The following is a 21653-nucleotide window of genomic DNA, read 5'->3' as shown; positions in this document are numbered from 1 at the left end:
TTGGCTTGTCTGTCTGTTTGTCTATTTGTTTGTATCCAATAAACGTCAAAACGGCTTAACTGATCGGGCCCTATGTGCGTATTTTTGGCGTTAATTGCTTGGAGATTAATCTATAATGTTGCATGGGACGCATCATTGCAGCTGAATTAGGTTAAGACAATTTCTGAGGGTAGGGGGCCATATTAGCAGCTGTAAAATCACGTGCTAGTAGGTCTGATGTATAGTATAGCGGATTTGCGTAGGTCGAAAAATACGCGTTAAATACAGTTTGGTATCGATACTTATCGTGTTAATTTTGCTTAATACAAATTAATACTAGAATTGCCGCTAGATGGGTCTGTCACAGGAACTATTTCCTAGGCCTGAGACATAAAAAAATTACTCCGCCGAAGGATTTTTAGTGAACAAATTTATTTATTTTTGAAAAATATAATCATGCTTTATAAAGTTAGGAGATGAAAATGTTGAATAGTTAGCTTTGAGATAAATTTTGCTTAAATTTTAAACCGTTTTTGTTTGAGGACTACTTTTTATTCCGCCATTTTCTTGTCCGAGACGGCACGAAAATCGGCTCCAATCTGGATTGAAGGGGGAGAAAATATTTTACAAAGTGAAAATATGTGATTTGGTTTCACAATCGTTAAAGTTAATAAGCAGCATCAAATCAAATTTGGTCGACTTAGAAATAATTTATTTTGTTTTAAATTCGGTTTAAAACCACTGAGATGAGGTACCATTAAGGCTTTGAATTTGACAATTTAGGCCTTCAATGACGCTTTGCTGTACAGTAATCACCTTTTAATCTGCTAAAGTTAAACATTTCAATTTTATAGCTTAGTTTCATAAATTCTTACAATTTAATATTTGTCTTTTTCTTTAGATTATTTTTTATTAAAGAAACAAAGATTTTTAAACCAAAAACTAACATTGTGTAATCTATATAGTGTTATTTCGTGAATATAATAAGATAAGAAATTTGTAGCTAAAATTGGATGGTTCTAAGTTTTTGCCCATTCTATGATACATGTTAGATATCTTTTTTTGTAAGCTTTGTATTTCTGGTAAAGAAAATGTGGTTTATGGTGGAAAAGAAATGAATGTGATTTATGTTAAACTGAAAAGTTTTAACAAGAGTGAATAAAAAGTTGTTTTTGGTGGCAAACTTTTCATTTTTACTTCAAAAATTTTATAAAAATATTTTATAGGGTTCCTGATATTCTGTAAATTATAAAAGTGCGTTTTGTTCTGAAATGTGGAATATTTTCTAATTATGGTTTGCTACGTAAGTTGGTTTTTGTTTCTAAAAGTTTCAAAGATTCGAATTCTTTAATTGTGCGAAAATAGAAAACCTTGAGTTGTTTCGAAAACAGTGTGGGTTTTCATTAAATATGAAGGACCGCTTACAGTCTTAGAAAAAAAGTAAGAATTAATATTTTAATTCTCGTGTCTAATAATATGTTGGAAATAGTTTTGGTAATTGGTATTTGCTCTCGGGACAGGGAGAGGTGTACGTTTTCGTTAATCATAATATTTGTGCCGTAAACCTGACACCGTGGAGCACAAGCATGTTAGTTTGAATGTAAATTAAGCCAATTTTATTTTTTTTTATATTGACATGAATTCCATTTTCATTTTTATTTCATATTTTTAGATAACTTTAAAATGAAAGATTATAAATAACTGGAGTCTTCAAATAAGTGGAAAGGTAGGCATTTTAAAATTAATTTAAGGACTGTAGTCACTTCAATGCTGTTCTAGGACATTCGAATTTGACATTTTGCCATGACATTTATTTTACCAAACCCAAGAATTTGACAAACGGGAATATATACTTTGAGGATGTATGAAAAATAAATGCGTATCTAGCTTGAAACATTTCCTCCAAATTATTTTGATCCTTTTTTATCTGATATATATTATTTTCCCTAAATCTGCTCTACTCTGCCTCAACATTTTTAAAATACAAATATCAAGGACTGGGGGGTGAGTTTTCAAGAAAATATATACCCACTGTTTATAACCTAGCTCGAGACTTCTGATAAATCCAGTGCTTAGGATCCTTTTTATGTTGATCCGGATCCGGATCCTGGATCCGCACTGGAAAAAATGGATCCGTATCAAAATCCGGATCCAGGTTATCTTTATATAAATTTGGCTTGTCTGTCTGTTTGTCTATTTGTTTGTATTCAATAAACGTCAAAACGGCTTAACTGATCGGGCCCAAATTTTTTGTGGGACATCACATGACCACAGGGAAGGTTTATGATTGATCAAAATTTCAAATATTTGTCTCCATCAAAATTCGATCTTCATTAAATTTTTGAAAATTTGGTAAATCCACGAAATTTTTGTGAAAATCCGCGAATTATTTTTGTTTTGTTTTACGATGTACTCAAAGAGAACATGTTCACAATTAATTTAGAAGATGGGCGCGAACTTTAAGGCTAGTATCTTTAAAATTTACTGATCTTTTTTATCAAAGTAGAAATTAAAAAAAAATAACATTTTTTTTCGCTTAATTTTATGCTAAAACTTTGATGAACCATTCAGAAATCAGGAAATTTTATGATGTCTCTTTTTTCAATAGTTTAAATTTGGGTTTTGACAGTAAAACATTTATTTTTAAGTTTTTGGTTGATGTTTTGTCCCTTGGATCCGGATCCTAAGCACTGGATAAATCTACTTGATTGTAGCTATTCTGGTGTACTTTATACTTTCTTGAAATATGATTCCTTACCTTTAAATTTGTTTAACTGTGATGATAGGTATGTTTTTAGACTGTTTTTTTACAGGGGTAAATAAAAAATCATTCCCTGACGGGGAGAATAATTTCTTGAAATATATATCCTTGATTCTTATTTTGGTGCAAACTTTCTTGGAATTGACTATATAACTTGTTATTTTACTTTTACAACATGACATTGACCTTGGACAAGGGCTATGCGAGCTCGAGATTTCCTATGACTTACTTTTAGACTTCACATTTTTCCATATGCAGGAGTTATGACCTTTTTTGCCAATATGGACAATTTACCAGACTTAACATTGACCTAGAACTTAAAAACTTGTTATTGCCGAATTTACCTAACTTGACCTAAATTCTTCCAAGTTTGGCCATTTAAGTTTATTTTACTCTTTTTTTACAAAGGGTCGATATTTTTATTCTGGAAATACCCCTGGGCCGTTAATTAAATATTTTTGAGAGAAATAGTTGTCATTTCATATTTTTTGACTATATTTGACCTTAATTTTTGTGCCTAAATTGATCTTGCTGGAGCTAAGACTTTTGCTACCAGTATTTTTTTGCCTTACCTTTTTAAATTTAGTTTGGACTTCTTTACTTTTATCATTCTTTCTAATTTTGGGTTTTGCAAAGTTTGACATTTTTAACTAGCATCGGTCTAGTTGACTTTGACCTCTATTGATTTAATTTTCCCGCGATTTCTGAACCTTTATCTTAATACACTTATGACCGAGACCATATTTACCTTATATTAATAACCAATATGGAATTTAACTTAATGATCTTATTAACCTAAACCTTTTTAGTCTTAATTTTACTTTTAATATTTGTTAAAATCATTTATTATTACTGCTGAAGCTGAAAATATCATTAAATTTTGATGATTTATTGTAACCTCATTTGACCTTGTAATTGTTTTTTGTTCTGTTTTTGTGTGTTAAGTATCTAAAAGGGGGAACGTGTCAGCTAGTTAATGTCAAATATATCCCTTTAAGCACCTAAAATCAGCCCCCCCCCCTCTCCAATTCCTTTTTGATCTTGAACTTTTAAGTGCTTAAGACCCGGATCCGTTGGATCCGCAAGATTTTGGCTTCCTGTATCCGGATCCAAAAACATGATATAAAAACTTTTTTGCTCTCAAAACCCAAATCTGATCAATTGAAAAAAAAAAAATTCAATAAATTTTCTAATCTCTGACTGTGTTTAAAAATTCAGAATATCTTAAAGAATTGACCTGGATCCGGATCCATTTTTTTCCAGTGCAGATCCAGGATCCACATCAAAATTAAATGGATCCTAAGCCATGTTGTTGAACTTTATATTGACCTAGGAATGATCTGGTTGAAATGAGCGACAACGGTCCCAGTGTTCCAATCACAAATTTTGCCTGTCTCTCCTCTCTCACAGAATGTAAGTACATTAGGAAGTTTTTGATTTTCTCGTGGAATCTCCATTCCAGGATTTACATGTTTCCTCATTGCGGATTTTTATTTTTTCCGCAACAGTACTCAAAATTTCGAGCTGTAACTATTAGGCACTTAAGGTTAATTACATGGTTACTCACATGTAGGACAAGACTGTAAATACGTCCTGACATTATTTTAATTTGATAATTCCAAGGTTAAATGAAGTCTCTGCCTTCAAGTGTTTTTATGGCTTTTTCAATGATTTCTTTAAGACAGAAACAAATTGACAGTTCCAAAGAATCATGAATGTAAGGAAACAATTCAATATAAATTCCTTAAAGTTGTCTCTGAAGTCTCATCCTTTGTGGCAGTTCTTAGGGTCTGGATCCGTTAGATCCGTAAGATTTTGGCTTCCTGAATTCGGATCCGCAAAAATATAGGGGCAAAGTATCAATCAAAAACGTTAAAAAAAATACTTAACACTCCACCCAAATCTGATGTTTAAACAGAAAGATTATACAAAATTTCTGATCTCTGAATTGATCATTAAGTTTAAAAAAAAAATTAGCTAAAAAGAAGAAAATTAATTTGAAAATTCTGTTGCGTTTAAAAAAAAAATAAGTAAATCCTAAAGAAAGTTTATCACCTTGATCCGGATCCTTCTTTTTTTCAAGTGCGGATCCAGGATCCGGATCTTCATCAAAATTAAATGGATCCTAAGCACTGCTTTGTGGGTAACCCTATTGTATTCAACCCGTGAGATGAAACTGTATTTTTAAAAAGTAATTTTTTCCGACATATTTGCCAAGAATCAATAAATACAATGTTTACATGATATTGCTAGGAAATGAATAATGAATGTTAAGTAGCCAAAATTGTGTTCGAATTTCTTAAAATCTGATTTCAAAACAATCCATTGCAAGTCACAAAACCCTTTCCCAGACTTGATTTAGTGCAGTCGCTTTATAACTGTTATAGTTTAATTGATCAATAAACCCTAAGTGATACAAGGAAGATTACATATTTATTTTAAACCTTCAATAAATAACTTCTTTTTCTCGTTCAGGAGGCTAGTTCGCCAAAAATAATACCGGGGTGTAAGTACTTTAAAAACGAGAAGTAATATCGAAAATATTTTATCAATTCTAATTGGTTCATCAAATTATTCTTTCTGAAAAAACATACACTTACAAACACGTTTTCCGGTAGTCGATTTGTAAGCAGTTCTAGTTTTTCAATAAAAATGTATACATATGCTGCATATAGTATCTTTGTTCATAAAATCAGCCATAAATAGAATCTTGTGTCTATCAAATCTGTCACAAATAGTATTGAAGTTCATGCCGTAAACATTTAACAGTATGTATAAAATGTGCAACAAATAGTTTTTTTGTCCAAAAAAAACATTGTATTTTTGTCCGTGAAGTCTGTCACAAATTGTATCCAAGTCTAAAAAACTTGTGAAAATGCACAAATAGTATCCAAGTCCATAAAATATGTTGAAAATTCAAAATAATATCGTCTGCCTCAGTCCATCAAATCTGCCACAAATAGTATCGAAATTCATAAAATATGCCATTAACAGACAACAGTATCTATAAAATGTACTATTAAAAGTATCTTAGTCAAAAAAATGTCACAAACAGTGTTTTTTGTCCGTAAAGTCTGCCAAAAATTGTATCCAAGTCTTAAAAAACCTTAAAAAAAAACTAGAATCTATGTCAATAAAATATGTTGAAAATAGTCGTAAGGTAAAGTCTTGCACCTCTGCCACAAAAATATATGAGAATTATCAGAGTTGAACACTTATTAACCTAGAAACCTTTCACATTATTGATCAGATTAAGATTTCAAGGCTACTCTTGTTAATCAGGCAATGCCATTTTATCGTGGAAGTTTTTAAACGGGAAAATATAACAAATTCCCCAACAATTCTTAAAAGGGTCATTTGAAATTTCATAAGTTTTTGACTCCAATTTTAAATAGTCTGTTATCTAAATAAAAATTTGACTTGTCTGTCTGTCAAAACGGCCCAACCGATCAGCCCAAATCCACGATTTTTGAAAATCCACCAATTGATATAAAGATAAATCCGCGAAAATTTTGATTATTAGAGTATATGAAAAAATGGCGACTTAAACATCAACAGTTTAAAGTTAAAAATGTTATTAGCAAAGTAGAGCGAAACGTCCTAAGAGTCTAGTATCTAGCTTAAGGGTTGAAATTGCAAATCTTAGCAGCTTTGTGTAAAGATTTGAATCTATTGTTTTATTTAACTTTACACAAACTGAAACTCTAATAGTAAAAGGGAATGATAAAAATTTCATTCCCCCACCCCTCAATATTTTTAAAAATCATTACACCACTATGTTTAGAATTTGTTCAAAAAGCGCTTGAAATTTGTAAGATAATTACCCCCCCTCCCCCTCTCATCAACTTTATATAAAAAATTATAATTTGTTGTATTTTGAAATTATATTACGATATTAGCAATTTTTTCCTTTAAAAGCGGACTCATTCAACTTAGAATCTCCTAATTTGAATCAAAATTTGAGGCAAATAGAATGGGTTTATGGGTTATGATCGGACATACAAACTTACAACTATGTATATAGATAACCTATTAGATAAAGAAGGATTATTAAAATATTTACAAACGTCGTTTGTATATAGAAAAAATTTAGATTTTTCAGTTTGAAAATTTTTGAAATGATACAAATAATCACACTTTTATGTAATTCTTTTTCATTGCTTAATTATATCATTGAACAGTCCTCAACTGACACAGGATTTTAAATGAACAATAATATCTGGAAACAAATTTATCTTTATTTGCACGAAACAGGACAGATATTGAATGAAAGAGTAGCTTGTTGTCCCGTGTATTAAACCTCTTTCTTTGTTTTGAATAATTATAAAAGTGTCCTATTCTGATCATCTGTTTCATCTGTTTCATCTGTTTCATCTGTTTCATGGGACTATCGGCGTAATTCCAAGTGACCCCTTATTTTAAAACCGTACTCTTTTTGTTCGAAAAAATTTTATGGAGAAATTCAGTTTTTCCAGCTGCGAATTTTCAACTGAAATTATTTATTGATCGAAGTCACAAGCAGATTCATGTATCAGAGACAAGGAAAAAATGCGTCTAACTCATGTGGCGCTAAAAGTATTTTTTTTTCTTCTGTCTTAATTCTTCAAATTCCTAACATTGTCTGTCTGACTATTTTAGATTTCTAACAGGGGGTGCGCCCCCCAGTTACGGCCCTGGATGTAGGTCTTTATTTTTTTAATGAGAAGGCCTTGACAAGTTGGGATTATGGACACTCCTTATCTCGGGTAAAATCATGGGGGGGGACCTCTATTAGACTTAATAGCCCAACCAGAATAGGGTTAAGGATTTATTAAAGAAATAATAAGTTTGAAGCTAGATTTTTTGTACGTTATTCGAGCTAGATCCTGCAGAAGAAATGGATCAGTGGAGAAAAAACGATTTAAATACTTTATTAATTCCTTAATTAGGAAAGAAAAGAAAATTTACAAACAACAAATTAGAAAAAAGGTTATTAGGAACTGAGAAAGAGTTTTTTTATTGTTTAGAAATCTTGTTCATCTATATATAAATTTGGCTTGTCTGTCTGTTTGTTTGTTTGTTTGTCTGTCTGTTTGTTTGTATCCAATAAACGTCAAAACGGCTGAACCGATCGGGCCCAAATTTTTTTTGGGACATCTAGGGACCCCAGGGAAGGTTTATGAATGATTGAAATTTCAACTATTTGTCTCCATCAAAATTCGATCTTCATAAAATTTTTGAAAATTTTGAAAATCCACGAAATTTTTTGTGAAAATCCGTGAATTATTTTTGTTTTGTTTTACGATGTACACAAAGAGAACTTGTTCACAATTAATTTAGAAGACGGGCGCGAAGCGCCCTCTAAGGCTAGTTACTTAAAACACTCATCCTAATAGGGGATAGATGGATGATAGATAGATGGATGGATGATTTAACTTGACAAAAAAGTTTTAAATGATTCTTTGTTCATATATTTTCATTTAAATTCAGTTTTAGAACAACGTGAAACAAAGGATTTTATAATGTTAAAACAAAATTGATTTTGAGACATTCTTTGATGTAGTTTGTCTAAAAAAGGGCCTCAAAACATAATTTTAACAAAGCTTTTATTTATAGAGTGGCATGTCCTATTCACAACAGTATGTACCTGATAAAGAATGCATCAGAATTATTTTTTTAAATTATTAAATAACGACGACATAAAATTTAAAAAGGTTCTACAATATACTACAGACGTGATGTATAGGAACAAAAAAATTAATCTTATCATCTAAAATAAATAATCATGCTCAATTATTAGTTTCTGTTTTCTCAGTATTCACAAAGATTTCTGCAGATTTTCTAGAATTATTATTGAAAAGACGACATTTGAAGAATTTGAAGAAATCTGCGAATAAATTTTAAAAAATCTGCGAATAAATTCAAAGAAAATAAGTAATTCAATGTGATAATGAAAACGAAATAATCGATTTTAGCATTGATTTATTGACAAATTTCTTTTGAGAAATATGTTCCTTACCATCTAATTAGATTACTGTAAAATTTTTACTTTATTTTTCGTTGTCGTTCACAATACTGCATACTCAGATCAACTACCTTACATAGCCGGTCACTCCCTTTAAAGCTGGAAAAATGACAATATCTTTCACATTATTGACGAGGTAAAAGTTACTGATGTGAATCAAGCCTGCCCCTTGTTTAAATGTAAGGTCACTGGAAATGACAACAGTCCGATCCCTTCAACGTTCTCTTAAAACTTAAAAAAAAAACTTAAAAAGATTATATTTCACATTTTTCATTGTTTAAATTTAAATTGACATTGTTCTGAATAAGACAGACATTTCTCCAATCAACTGTAAAAATCCGAATTGGTTAAAAGTGTTCTCTATCTGTAGTGTTCTCTATCTGTAGTGTTCTCTATCTGTAGTGTTCTCTAACGCACAGCTTCAAAGTAGGAAATATATTTCGATGGTTTTTTTTACATCATCAGGTTTGACCAATAGTTATATAGAAATTATTACAAAAAAAACTTTTCAAATAAAAAGACAAACTAGACATTGAAGAGGGATGGGGGGGGGGGTTACGAAAAAATAATGGTTATCCACAAATCCTAAGTATTACAGGGGTGTGCAAAAGGCTCAAGTGTATGGTTGGTCGAATTAAAAAAATTTCTTTTAAAAAAATGTAGATTTTTAAAATGTTGAAAATCTGCGAAAAGTTTTACTGTCAATTAATTGTTACAAAATGTATAAATGCAATGAAATCAACAACAAAGCTAAACTTATTTCCAGCAATCTTGTAAACATAGTCTCTTAAAATAAAATGTTTAGAAAATCTCAAGTTGTGATCAAATTATCCGAGTGCCGATGCAAACTTTAGTTTCCTCACGTCAACAGAAGCTCCCAACAAATAACATAAAATCAGTGGTCCAACATTTAAATAAATATTTAATTTAAAGGGACTGAAAGCGTAATTTCAAGTGACTGTCTGATCAAGTATGAATCAGAAAGCCATGATTTTGTTTTACTGATTTCTACTTGTATCAGCTCTACTAAACTGACTTGCTCATTTTGTGCTGAAGATCAGCAATGGAAAAATTATGAGAATTTATTCCTTTACCTTGTTAGAAGAACAACTTTATATTCTAAATACCTGGAAAGATTACAACTTAAAAAGGTATCATTGTAAATTGTGCATTCCTAATTCCCATGTTTGCATGGAAGGTCACTTTAAGTCCGATAGATTTAAAATTCGTTGATGGTGATGGACCAATCCTCTGTAGAGTAAAAAAGTAGATGTTAGTTCCATATTTATTGAAAATATATTTCGGTCTGGGTTGACCCTCGACAGTTCTTGAGATTGTTTCTGTCAGGAAGATTGGGAGATAGAGAGAATGTCCCCTCCCCGTTTATTTATTTTCCATATATTTATTTTAAAACTAACACTTTGGTTACAATGCACTGAGGCATACAAATTTAGCATTGATATGCTCTCATTTGTAACACTGATATTTTACATTTTTACCACGAAACTGTTATCAATCTTCATATTTCAAATTTTCTTTTTTCTTAAATTTCAAATTTTCGATTCAAATACACTATAGGTACTTATTGACGAAGAGAATATAATATATTAGAGTGGAATTTACTCGAAAAAAGTGTAAAACGGCCATTTTGTTGTATTGTTTCCATACTGTATGTGTACTTCATACATTTGTGCTATATAACCTTTTGGGCCCTGGAACATCATTTTATAGAGTAGTTTTCTTATTAAATTCACTTTACAAACGACGATTTTTACATTTTAATGTTTAATTCACCTATAGCAAATACACACGTTTTAAGTTATTTAACAACTTTATAAAACAAAGAAATTGGAATAGATATGTCCAGGGATCGTGCTGTATTAGTGTGATGTACTGCGTATAATTTGTGAACATTTACATGAATTGTACATTTTAAACTAAAAGGGACTGACAAATTTCATACCGAGGGATTGTTTAAATTCCACTCTAATATATTCTATTCTCTTAGCTTCTTGCACATTCCAACTCGCTGAGCATTTGCAACAGGGGTGTATATATTCATGAATTTCCAAATAATTAGGGTTTTATTCGCTCAATTGAGAAAATAAATAAGTATGACTGGGATGTGTAAAAACGGAACCCTGTTTTGAACAAATAATGAATTGAAATCTATAAAAATTACAAATATTAATATTTTAAATACATTATTTTACCTTGTTATTGATAATTTTGATTTTATAAAATCGAAATAATTTTTTTGATCTTAAACATACTAGAAAAATTAAACATCCCGGCAAAAACTTTTTTGCACGCATGATACCCATTTCAATAACAAATATAGTTTTATTCAGTTTTACTCAAGTTATTTAAAAGCAGGTCGATAAAGTTACTTAATCACCCTGTTGTAGGGTGATTAAGTAACTTATGGGACAAATTAGGTATGAAATTTGAAATTTTAATAGCAGGGTGAAAAAGTTACCTTTTTGCCCTGAGTTACTTAATCACCCTACAACGGGAAATATTAGGTGTGATAAATTCCATCAAAATTGAATAAAACATTTTATTAAATTTTGAGGGAATTCATCAAACCCAATATGTGCCGTTGTAGGGTGATAAAATAACTTTATCAACCTCCTATTAAATAAGTTAAGTAAAATTTAATAAAACTTACTATATATTTCTTTGTATTGTGTATCATGCGTTTGCAAATGTTTTACATTGACATAAATTGGTATATACCCAAACTTCAAAAATTATAATCAATTTCTGAAAATATTTTTATCTTAACAAACTTAGTTCTGAGGTAGAAATAGAAATACTATAGTTTATTTTTTGTTTATTTGTAATGTTTAAGTTCAAGAAGTTACATGCTGTAAATAATAAAAAAAATATTTAAAAAACAAAATAATTTAAGTTAATAAATATACACACATTTTTTAGTGATAGAAAGATTTTACACGTTTTGTAATATTTTCTTTTTGCACCAAAAAAAAATCAGAAGAGTTCTGCCCTTTCTGTCGACCTGTTTACGGCTGTCAGATTTGCGTATTTTTCTGTTGACGATATAATTCCGCCAAATTCTGTGCTGGTGTCGCTGCCTAGCAGGGGAATCTGTAACTAGGCCCGTCATTTCTCCGACCAATGAGAGTGCAGGAAACTCGAATCAATCGACCAATCACATAGTTTGTTATGACGCTACTTCCAGGCCGGCGTATACGCAAATATCAGCTGATAAACTTCAAAATTTTAACAGCTGACGATGCGTAACATGTTTTGATATCAAATTACTTCGGAGAAAGTACTAAAGCAAATAATTGTTTCAATTTTCTTGCAAACAAAAAAAATTAACGTTTTTATTTAAATTTTGTTTCAGTGTTGCCTGAGTTACCATTGCCCGGTCCCGCTAATACAGCAACAAACGTTAATAATACAATCTTCTATAATGCAGGGTAAGTTTTAAGAAACGGTTTTCGAATTTTTGAAATTGTTCTTTTTTTAAGAAGAAAACTAGTATTTTTAATTTGATTTAAGGTATTTAGGTTCTATATTTTTTATGTTCGTTTCTTATAAATATTAATTTAAAAAATGATTATAAATTTATTTAAATTGAATTAAACATAGGAGTACATTTTAAATCTTATCTTATTATATTTTTTATTTGCATTTTACAATTAATTTTTATCTTTTTTTAGATTAAGAGAGGAAGGATCACATGTATTGTTGAGCAATGACGCAAATCTCGCAAACCAGTAAGTATTTTTTAAATTGTAAAAAAAGTTTATTTTTTTGTTTTGAATAATCGGTATATAAAAATAAATGTTATCCTTTTTCCAATTGATTTTCACTTGGTTTTTTTTTTAAACAAAACTCCTAAATTTCTACATTAAAGCCGTAAGAAAATGGTGAAAATGTCGTCTAGAATTTTAGGGGCTGTAGTAGTAATTTTAAGTTGTTAGATTCATTTATAAAGTGGCAGTGACGATTAACAATATTACAAGTACATACAATACAATACAATATTCTTTAAACCGTACAAGTACATACAATACAATACAATACAATACAATATTCTTTAAACCGTACAAGTACATACAATACAATGCAAAACAATATTCTTTAATCCGTACTCTGATCAATGATGAGTGAGATTTCCTTATTTTTTCATCTAATACTTAGATATTCTCTTTAAGTGATTTGTGTATTCAATATTCATGCTGCGGATAAAATGAAGGAAATTGTCAGAATTAATCACTTTTTAAATGAGTAAAATGACGACACTAGCACACAACAGATAAATGTTATACAGGCTACCGTTGAGACTTGGACATGCCAATTAATTAAAGGGAAACTTAATAATATGTCCACACTCCATTAAAGATTAGAACTATATAAAAACTAGCTTGGGAACCAGGCGCAGCATAGATACTCCCGCCGTATACCTGCACTTGGTTAAATTTACAGGGAAACTAAATTTTTGCTTTAAAATTCGATTTTTTCAACTCAGGCTCTCAAAGTCGAGCTAAAAATATTCCCTTGGCTCTCCCGAGTTCCCTAGTAAAAATTTGAAGCATATCGGTCCAACAAACAAACAAACAGACAAACAGCGATAACAACGTTTTATATAAATATATATATATTATAGATAAAGGGCAAACCTAAACCCCATTTACTATGATGGCACTTAGTAGGTTATTTTCTCTAGGTTGGCACACGCCCTCAGTTCCTCCAATGTTGAATACTTGGAACTCAGGGAACAGTTCAGGGGGGACGATCTTCCCTCGACCCCCCTCACCCAGTCCATCTTCAACCTAAACCCTGCAGCTTTCGGTCTTCTACATCAGATAGTCCAGAAGGTAGAGGCTTCTTCAGTCATGACCCATTTTTTTGATTTTGAGAATTTTTATTGAAGATGTTTTGAGCAGGGGAATATTAGATAATTGATTTTTTTTTCTGATTAAGTGGTCGATCTTGTTTACGAGCTTGGGAACCCAGCTTTGCCCTTGAGTTTCTTTTTTAAACGTCAACCCGCCTAACTTGGACTTTTAATCTAAGATAGGAACATTCCCGTGGTTCTACCGAGTTCCATAATCAAATTTTGAGGGAAATCGGTCAAGGGGTTCCTGAGTTATGATCGGACAAACAAACATACAAAGATTACTATTATTTGTATAGATATTAGTTGAAATAATTAATTTCAGAATGCTGCTGGATCCACCTCGCATCCTCAGAATGGCCTCGGCACCAGCTCCAGTGATCAGCGTAGCCCTGTCTCCAAGGCCTCGGCCCCGTCCCTCAAGATGCCTAAGATCAACCTCGGGCTCTCCAGGGAGGACCGGGAGCTGATGAAGAAGAAGCTGGAGAATCTTAAGGATCCTATACCTGGAGTCAGCTATAACAGCTACAGTCCGCGAGCGCAGCGAGACAAGAAGTATGTGGAACCTAGTGAGTCGGAGGAGGAGGAGGAGGAAGAAGACAATAAGAAGAAATCTAAATTTTTCAAGCATACAGAGAAAGAGAGAGACAACGAGAGAAAAAAACGACGGGATGAACGAAAAAAAGTCAAGGACGAGGATTTTGACCCGGACGAGGATTCATCAGACCGGAAACGGAAACACGAGGATGACGATGATGAAAATAACTGGTTGAAGAGACGAAGGAAGCATGAAAGATCGCCGCCTCCGGATCTGGACAATTTTGTCCCGAAAACAACCAGTCGGAAGATCGAACGAAAACCTGTTGCACGAACACAAAAGATTGATCCAGAGACGCTAATGGAGTCCAGCAATTATCAGAAGTTTAATCGAACCCTCGAGTCAATTTTTGACAATTCCGAAGAGGTAAAATATGATTAATATATTTCCAAACTTTGTTTTATTTATAGACAAATTCATATTCATAAAATCTTATCGGATCGTGTTACAGCCATAAACTGCGATTTCCAGGACTTATCAATAAATTTAAAATCAAGAAATCATTTTAAAAAATTGTATGTTGCTAATATATAAATATTTGCATGCAGAAAATACTAGGTTTTACGAGTATTATGTGCGTATTTTGGCGTTGAAGAAAGTGGAAATAATCTAATATCTAAAAATGTCTGCTGTTTCGGAGCTAAGTGACGTAAATTATGTTTTATGTAACAGAGAATGTACGATACAACTAGCAAATTAATTAACTGGAATTGTCTTAACATATCCCCGTCCCCCGTCTTGTCCGACTTAAACTTAATCATACAAATTAGACAAAATTATCTTTTAACAAATAATATTTTCAGGTGAATATTAAAGAGCTTGAGGAGAACGAGGACACCGAGATACCCCCTGAGATCCTCATCCCTAAATATCAGGCCCAGGACCTTGCCAACGAGGCCGCCAAGCTCAAGTCCATGGAGGCCATGGAGAGCGTCCCCACAGAGCGGCTGGTTAAACTCCTGAACATCCTCCAATGGAACGTGAGGGACGGGAGCAAAGTGTCCCCCCTCGGCCTCGCTGAGGACGAGGATGAGGATGATGATAAACTTTTCCTTGAACTAGCCTCGGAGCGTGTAAGCCGCGCTGCGGATTGTGCAATGTGTGCTATGCATATTATGACAAGTAAAAACATGAACAAGCGGGTGTACATCGACGACGTGATCGACAAGATTACGTTGTTTGTGAGGTACCAACTCCAGAACACAATCTATCCGAGCTATGACCCAGTGTACAGAGAGATGAGCAAACACAAGGAGGGGTATACAGGGAGTATGAAGAAGAAGAGGAATCAGCATCACACTGTGAGGGACAAGAATATCACAAAGTTGTACAGCAAGTGTCACGAGATATGTTCTTTGTTGGCGGAATTACTACAGTTTCAGTTGCTCACAGATACAACTGTTCTCCATTTATCAACTGTAGGTAGGAAAAATATTTTATTTTAAAATTTAACAAATTTAAAAAAAATGTGCGATCTGAATTAGGTTTTCATGATTTGTATATTAAATACAAGACTTTAATCCAAATTCCATGATCAGTTTAGATATGTCTCAAAACATCCTGTTTAATTTATCAAAACATGATTATTTTTATCATGTCTTGATTCCATAAAAATTATCAACACTAAATAAAGCTGGACTAGAATTTGAAACCATTGATTAAAATCTTACGTCGTTAAGGAAAAGTTATTTTTTTAACCATTTTATTGAATTAATTGCTAGAAATCTATGAAGTTGATAAATGGTTTTTCAATATTTGCAATTATTTTCTACTAAAACATTCTTAACTTGATTCTTTCTTAAAAACACTGATCTAGTTAAACTTTGGTTTTCTTAAACACCCCCCCCCCCTGAATTAAAAAAGTGAATCAATTTGTTGCATTAGCATGTCTGAAATTCAATACTACAGATCGAGAAGCAAATAATTAAATACCAGTTTTTAAATTCTCGGAACTTTGGAATCTCCCTCCATTTCGGTATTTATGGAGCTATCACAATTTTAAGGAAATTTCAGATAATTGAGATAATGTATTTTGAGATTTTATTTATGGGAATAGATAATTAACATTCCATATACAACGATACAAGTGTTGCCTAATCAATAATAATTAAGATTTCTAAAATCTCTGCAAATTTACGAGCGCATTTCTGCTGTTTAAACTAAGGAGGAAATTGGCAAAAGTTCACACACAGAGATATCCTCCACATTATTGATTAGAGACAGGGTTCAAGCTGGTACCGTTGTGAATCGGTACTTGAAATTTTAAGGACAGTCGCTTGAATCAAATTATTTCAGGAGTTGCTCCTTTCTTTGTGGAGAATATTCCAGAGCTACAGCTGTCAGCGCTCAAGCTTGTTACAGGTTTATACATTTTACTTCGACTTTGAACTCAGTGAACTACTTTCTATACTTTTTTCTACTTTCTGTACTTCTAATCTGTACTTGTATTCTGTACTCATTTAAGCTTGTAAAGTTATTCTCTGAACTTTTCTGAATTAACTTTTACACCGAATTTTTACAACCTGTTTCCTAAGTTTTATTAATTAAATCTTGAAATCTGTGAACTCTCTGAACCTGTACGGTATTCAATGTCTAGTGTACTTAATGAACTTGTCTAGTGTTCTTTATGAACCTGTATACACTCTTTGAACCTGTAAACTGTGTTCTTTGAAACTGTACCTGTACTCTTTGAACCTGTTTATTAAACTCATTGAACCTGTCTAGTACTCAATGAATCTCTCTTGTACTCAATGAACCTTTCTAGTGAACTCAATTTACCTTTGTAGTGTACTCAATGAACATGTCTTACTCTTTGAACCTTATACTGTACTCATTGAACCTATAAACTACTTAATGAAACTCTGTATCGTTTACTCTATATACCTGTATCGTGTACTCGATAAACATTTTTAGTGTACTCAATGAACAATTATCGTGTACTTTATATAATTGTATTGTGTACTCAATGAACAATTATCGTGTACTTTATATACCTGTATTGTGTACTCAATGAACAATTGTCGTGTATTTTAGAAACTATTTACTCAATTAACTCCAATGTTTACTATCTTAGGTGTATTCTCGAAGTATGAAATGCATCGAAAACTAATCCTCGACGATATTCTCGCCTCAATTGCTCGTCTTCCTTCGAGCAAGAATTCGCTGCGAACGTTTCGACTGAACAAGAACGAGAATATACAGATGTTAACTGCTCTTGTTCTGCAGCTGATTCAGTGCGTGGTGGTTCTTCCAAATCGTCTAGGTCGGGGCAAAAATTCCAAGGTAAAGAAATTACAGGGAGGCCAAAATGTACGGATTGATTTTTTTTAACCCTAAAATTGTACGGATTGTACGGATTTGTTTTCAAATTGTACGGATTGTACGGATTTTTATCCTGGAAAATACACCGTTTTTTTTAATTTTCACTCATTTCAGCAAATTTTTCATAAATAAAAAAAATTCTCGTCAAAATGAAGTTAGTTGTAACTTATTTCCTGCAGTCTAAATAATATTAGATTGATTAATAATATTGGATTGATTAATGTTTCAATTGACAATCAAAATTCATTCATAATTTTCGAGATATGTCCAAGAAGTGTTTATTTGAGAATATGTTCCGTAAGTACTTATTTGATTGCTTATTCAAGAAGATGTTCCAGTATCCTGTACCCAGTATCCTGTACCCAGTATCCTGTTCCCAGTATCCTGTCCTGTACCCAGTATCCTGTACCCAGTATCCTGTGCCCAGTATCCTGTACCCAGTATCCTGTACCCAGTATCCTGTACCCAGTATCCTGTACCCAGTATCCTGTACCCAGTATCCTGTACCCAGTATCCTGTACCCAGTATCCTGTACCCAGTATCCTGTACCCAGTATCCTGTACCCAGTATCCTGTACCCAGTATCCTGTACCCAGTATCATGTACCCAGTATCATGTACCCAGTATCATGTACCCAGTATCATGTACCCAGTATCATGTACCCAGTATCATGTACCCAGTATCATGTACCCAGTATCATGTACCCAGTATCATGTACCCAGTATCATGTACCCAGTATCATGTACCCAGTATCATGTACCCAGTATCATGTACCCAGTATCATGTACCCAGTATCATGTACCCAGTATCATGTACCCAGTATCATGTACCCAGTATCATGTACCCAGTATCATGTACCCAGTATCATGTACCCAGTATCATGTACCCAGTATCATGTACCCAGTATCATGTACCCAGTATCATGTACCCAGTATCCAGTATCCTGTATCCTGTATCCTGTATCATGTACCCTGTATCATGTATCCAGTATCCAGTATCATGCACCTAGTATCATGTACCCAGTATTTAGTTTGTATATATGTATGAAGCCAATTTTTTACAGATTGATTCTTGCTGAAGAAGTTTAAACCCTCTTACATGAACTGAACACATAAGACAATGAATGAAAAATTGAATTTTATTGTTTTTTTCAAAAATGGGATTTTTTTTAGAAAATTGTACTGATTTTACAGATTTTTAAAAAAAAATTTACGGATTTTAAAAAAATGTACGGATTGGTTTATAAAAATGTACGGATTGTACGGATTTTTAAAAAAAAATTGTACGAATTGTTTTTCGAAAATTGTACGGATTGTACGGATTTCTTCTGAAAATGTACGGATTTTTGTACGGATGTGTTCAAAAAAGTTTTGGCCACCCTGTAATTATTTTAAGCTTTACTTTCAAATTATTAATCGATGCATTGATTCTGCAAAAATCAGGGATTCAGATGACGCAAGTTTAAAATATGTTTTTGAGTTTTGAATCAACATCAAATCAACAAATTTTAATCCTTGTTAAAATTATCTAGTACGGACAGGACAGGACAGGAGAGTACAGGAAAAGGACAGGACAGGACAGGACAGGACAGGACAGGACAGGACAGGACAGGACAGGACAGGTCAATGTAAATATTTAATGAAAAGAAATGATTTATGTTTCAATTTTATGAAATATGTGTACAGGTTAAGGATGAGGTCCATGAGACAGACAACGAGGCTGGAATGGACCGAGATGTCTTGATCAACCATCGTTATGAGAACGCTATGGCCACCGCTGTTCAATTCCTTTCAGTCTTTCTCAAGAAATGCGGGAGTAAAAGTGAGGAAACGGATTTCCGGCCGCTGTTCGAGAACTTTCTACAGGACTTGCTTGTGACGGTCAACACGCCAGAATGGCCGGCCGCCGAGCTACTTCTCTCTTTACTGGGTAAACTACTGGTGTCACAGTTTGCGAGCAAAGGTACGTTTTTCCCTGAAAACTATTTCGACGGAAATATTTCCAGTGCTTAGGATCCGGATCCGCAAATATATCCGAATCCAAGGGGCAAATATAGTTTCTACTCTCAAAACACAAATCTCAAAAGCTTCAGCTAAAGCAAAAATCAGTAAATCTTGAAGATACGTTTACAACCAGAGCTGGGAACTTTTAAATGGTGGATATAGGGATTAATGCTTGATCCCCACTCTTTTTCTTTATCGCGAAAAAATAGTGCTCACTTTCCTCAAGGATAAATCTCCAGATTAATTAACCGATCGGAATTAAGGATATCCCATTCTAAAGTTTTCAGCTCTGGATACATTTTTTCAAGGTTATGATGCAAGGAAAGTTATTCCAGAGGTGTACGCATCTTTTGTACTGCAGTGTACTGTTTCTGGGCGGTAATGTAAACACAAGACGGTATGTTGAAGCCTGGCATGGTATCCATCTTTCACATAAAAAATCAATGAAATATTCTGATAGGGAACTATTATGTGAATTATCAAAATTATCAAAATTTAATGCTTCTAACTTTCTCGGATACTAAACGAACACTGATGCATCTATTCTTGTTTACAAATTCCGTCCAGAGAGAACTGGTTTCTATATGTACGCAGAGTACATATAGTCACTGCATTTTTCATAATTTCAAAATTGATCCTTCCTAAATTCTTCTGAAATTCCTCTCTTCTGACATTGAACAGATGTAATTTCATTTTTATTCCGTCTAAAAGCAATAGAAACCATTCTCACTGTCATTAATGTTTCAATATCATTTCTCAGATTATTTTATTTTAATTTAATTTTTATATTTTCGACAAATGTAATACTTATAATATTAGTTCGAGAACACAGCATTGCCTAGAACCTAATTTCTCACTTACTTGGAATTGTTAAACCAAGCTAAGAACAAGACCTACATAATCGGATATATAAGCAATCAAACAGTGATTACCACTTTATAATTTAGATAAATAAATCGGATATACAAGCAATCAAACAGAGATTACTACTTTATAATTTAGATAAATAAATCAAGTGTCGGAATCTGCAAGTCGATTGATACGAAAGAAATCGACCCAAAGATTTGTAAAAAAAACTTTAAAAAAATATAGATTTAGTTTCAGTATCCAATACAGGACTTTGTCCAGGGAGGGGTTTTATCTTAAACTTTGTGACTGGGGGGGGGGGCTACGTTACAAATGTTACACAATATTTCTGAATCAAATAAATTTTTCGAATCCATTTTGTTAAGACAGATCCTGACCACCGACTTTAACTATACTGTACATAAATTTACACGCTGTACTGTATAAACTATATACTAAACTGTACTTAACTGTACTAAACTAGGTACTGAAGTGTCCCTCCGAATTAGTTCTCTGGATTACCTTGGTCTTGTGGCAAGCAGACTTCGGAGAGACGCAGTTCAATCCAAGCTTAAGCAGGATACCATCGATACAATCATCAAAGCTGTCAAGGTATTACTAGGGCAGGGATGTGATGTGATGGGATTTGATGTGATGGGATGGGATGGGATGGGATGGGATGGGATGGGATGGCATGGGATTTTTACGGAAGCATGTTTGAGAAATTGTTCTATCGAAATTTTAAATCCGCAATTTTTTAAGGCGAAATATAACTTTAATTAGTCGAGAAAATTATTCTGAACAAAATGTTAAATTGTGGCTGATCAGAACAGATTCATGTCCATTTTCACACTTATGTAGACTCTAACCTGATTTGAAAGTTACGTACTACGTAGTAAATTAATATGATATAACTTAGAAAAATGAAATAGGTTTTTGAAGAAAAATATTACCTTCCTTTGTTCAAGGACGCCGAGGCTGATGAGGGGACTGAGGACACAGAGTTTGAAAAGCTTGAGGACGAGGAAGAGAGGACAAGGTTCCTGCAGCGGGTCCTCTTGGACTACTTGACTGTGTCCGGGGGGGAGGAGGACCCCAATACGTTGTCCAGTAGGCACTTCTACATCAGTCAATGGTAAGTACTCGGTGCGAAGTATTTCGTAGTTTTTGAACCGATAAATCTAAATTTAGTATTTATTAACAAGTTTAAAAAAATTCAAGTTATAAATTTATCATGATTTATAGTTTTTATTCCATTGTGTGGTTAAT

At 32.9% G+C, this 21653-nt stretch overlaps 1 protein-coding gene across 1 annotated transcript in view; it reads left to right on the top strand.

Moving 5' to 3' along the window:
• The first annotated feature begins 1627 nt into the window (after window positions 1–1627).
• Window positions 1628–21653, top strand: part of LOC111715834 (nipped-B-like protein) — a 41010-nt gene continuing 20984 nt past the window's right edge. The window contains exons 1-12 of the mRNA XM_023491218.1: window positions 1628–1705; window positions 4074–4153; window positions 12118–12193; window positions 12437–12493; window positions 13447–13597; window positions 13943–14581; window positions 15019–15637; window positions 16511–16576; window positions 17289–17497; window positions 19221–19497; window positions 20869–20996; window positions 21353–21519. Of these exons, the coding sequence (XP_023346986.1) occupies window positions 4090–4153; window positions 12118–12193; window positions 12437–12493; window positions 13447–13597; window positions 13943–14581; window positions 15019–15637; window positions 16511–16576; window positions 17289–17497; window positions 19221–19497; window positions 20869–20996; window positions 21353–21519 (2453 nt within the window). The 5' untranslated portion in view covers window positions 1628–1705; window positions 4074–4089. The remainder of the gene's footprint in view (window positions 1706–4073; window positions 4154–12117; window positions 12194–12436; window positions 12494–13446; window positions 13598–13942; window positions 14582–15018; window positions 15638–16510; window positions 16577–17288; window positions 17498–19220; window positions 19498–20868; window positions 20997–21352; window positions 21520–21653) is intronic.

This window comes from Eurytemora carolleeae, unplaced genomic scaffold, assembly GCF_000591075.1.
Source record: "Eurytemora carolleeae unplaced genomic scaffold, Eaff_2.0 scaffold1671, whole genome shotgun sequence".
Lineage (NCBI taxonomy): Eukaryota > Metazoa > Arthropoda > Copepoda > Calanoida > Temoridae > Eurytemora > Eurytemora carolleeae.
The sequence above is the reverse complement of the archived record's forward strand: the minus strand, read 5'-3'. Positions and strand labels throughout refer to the sequence as shown.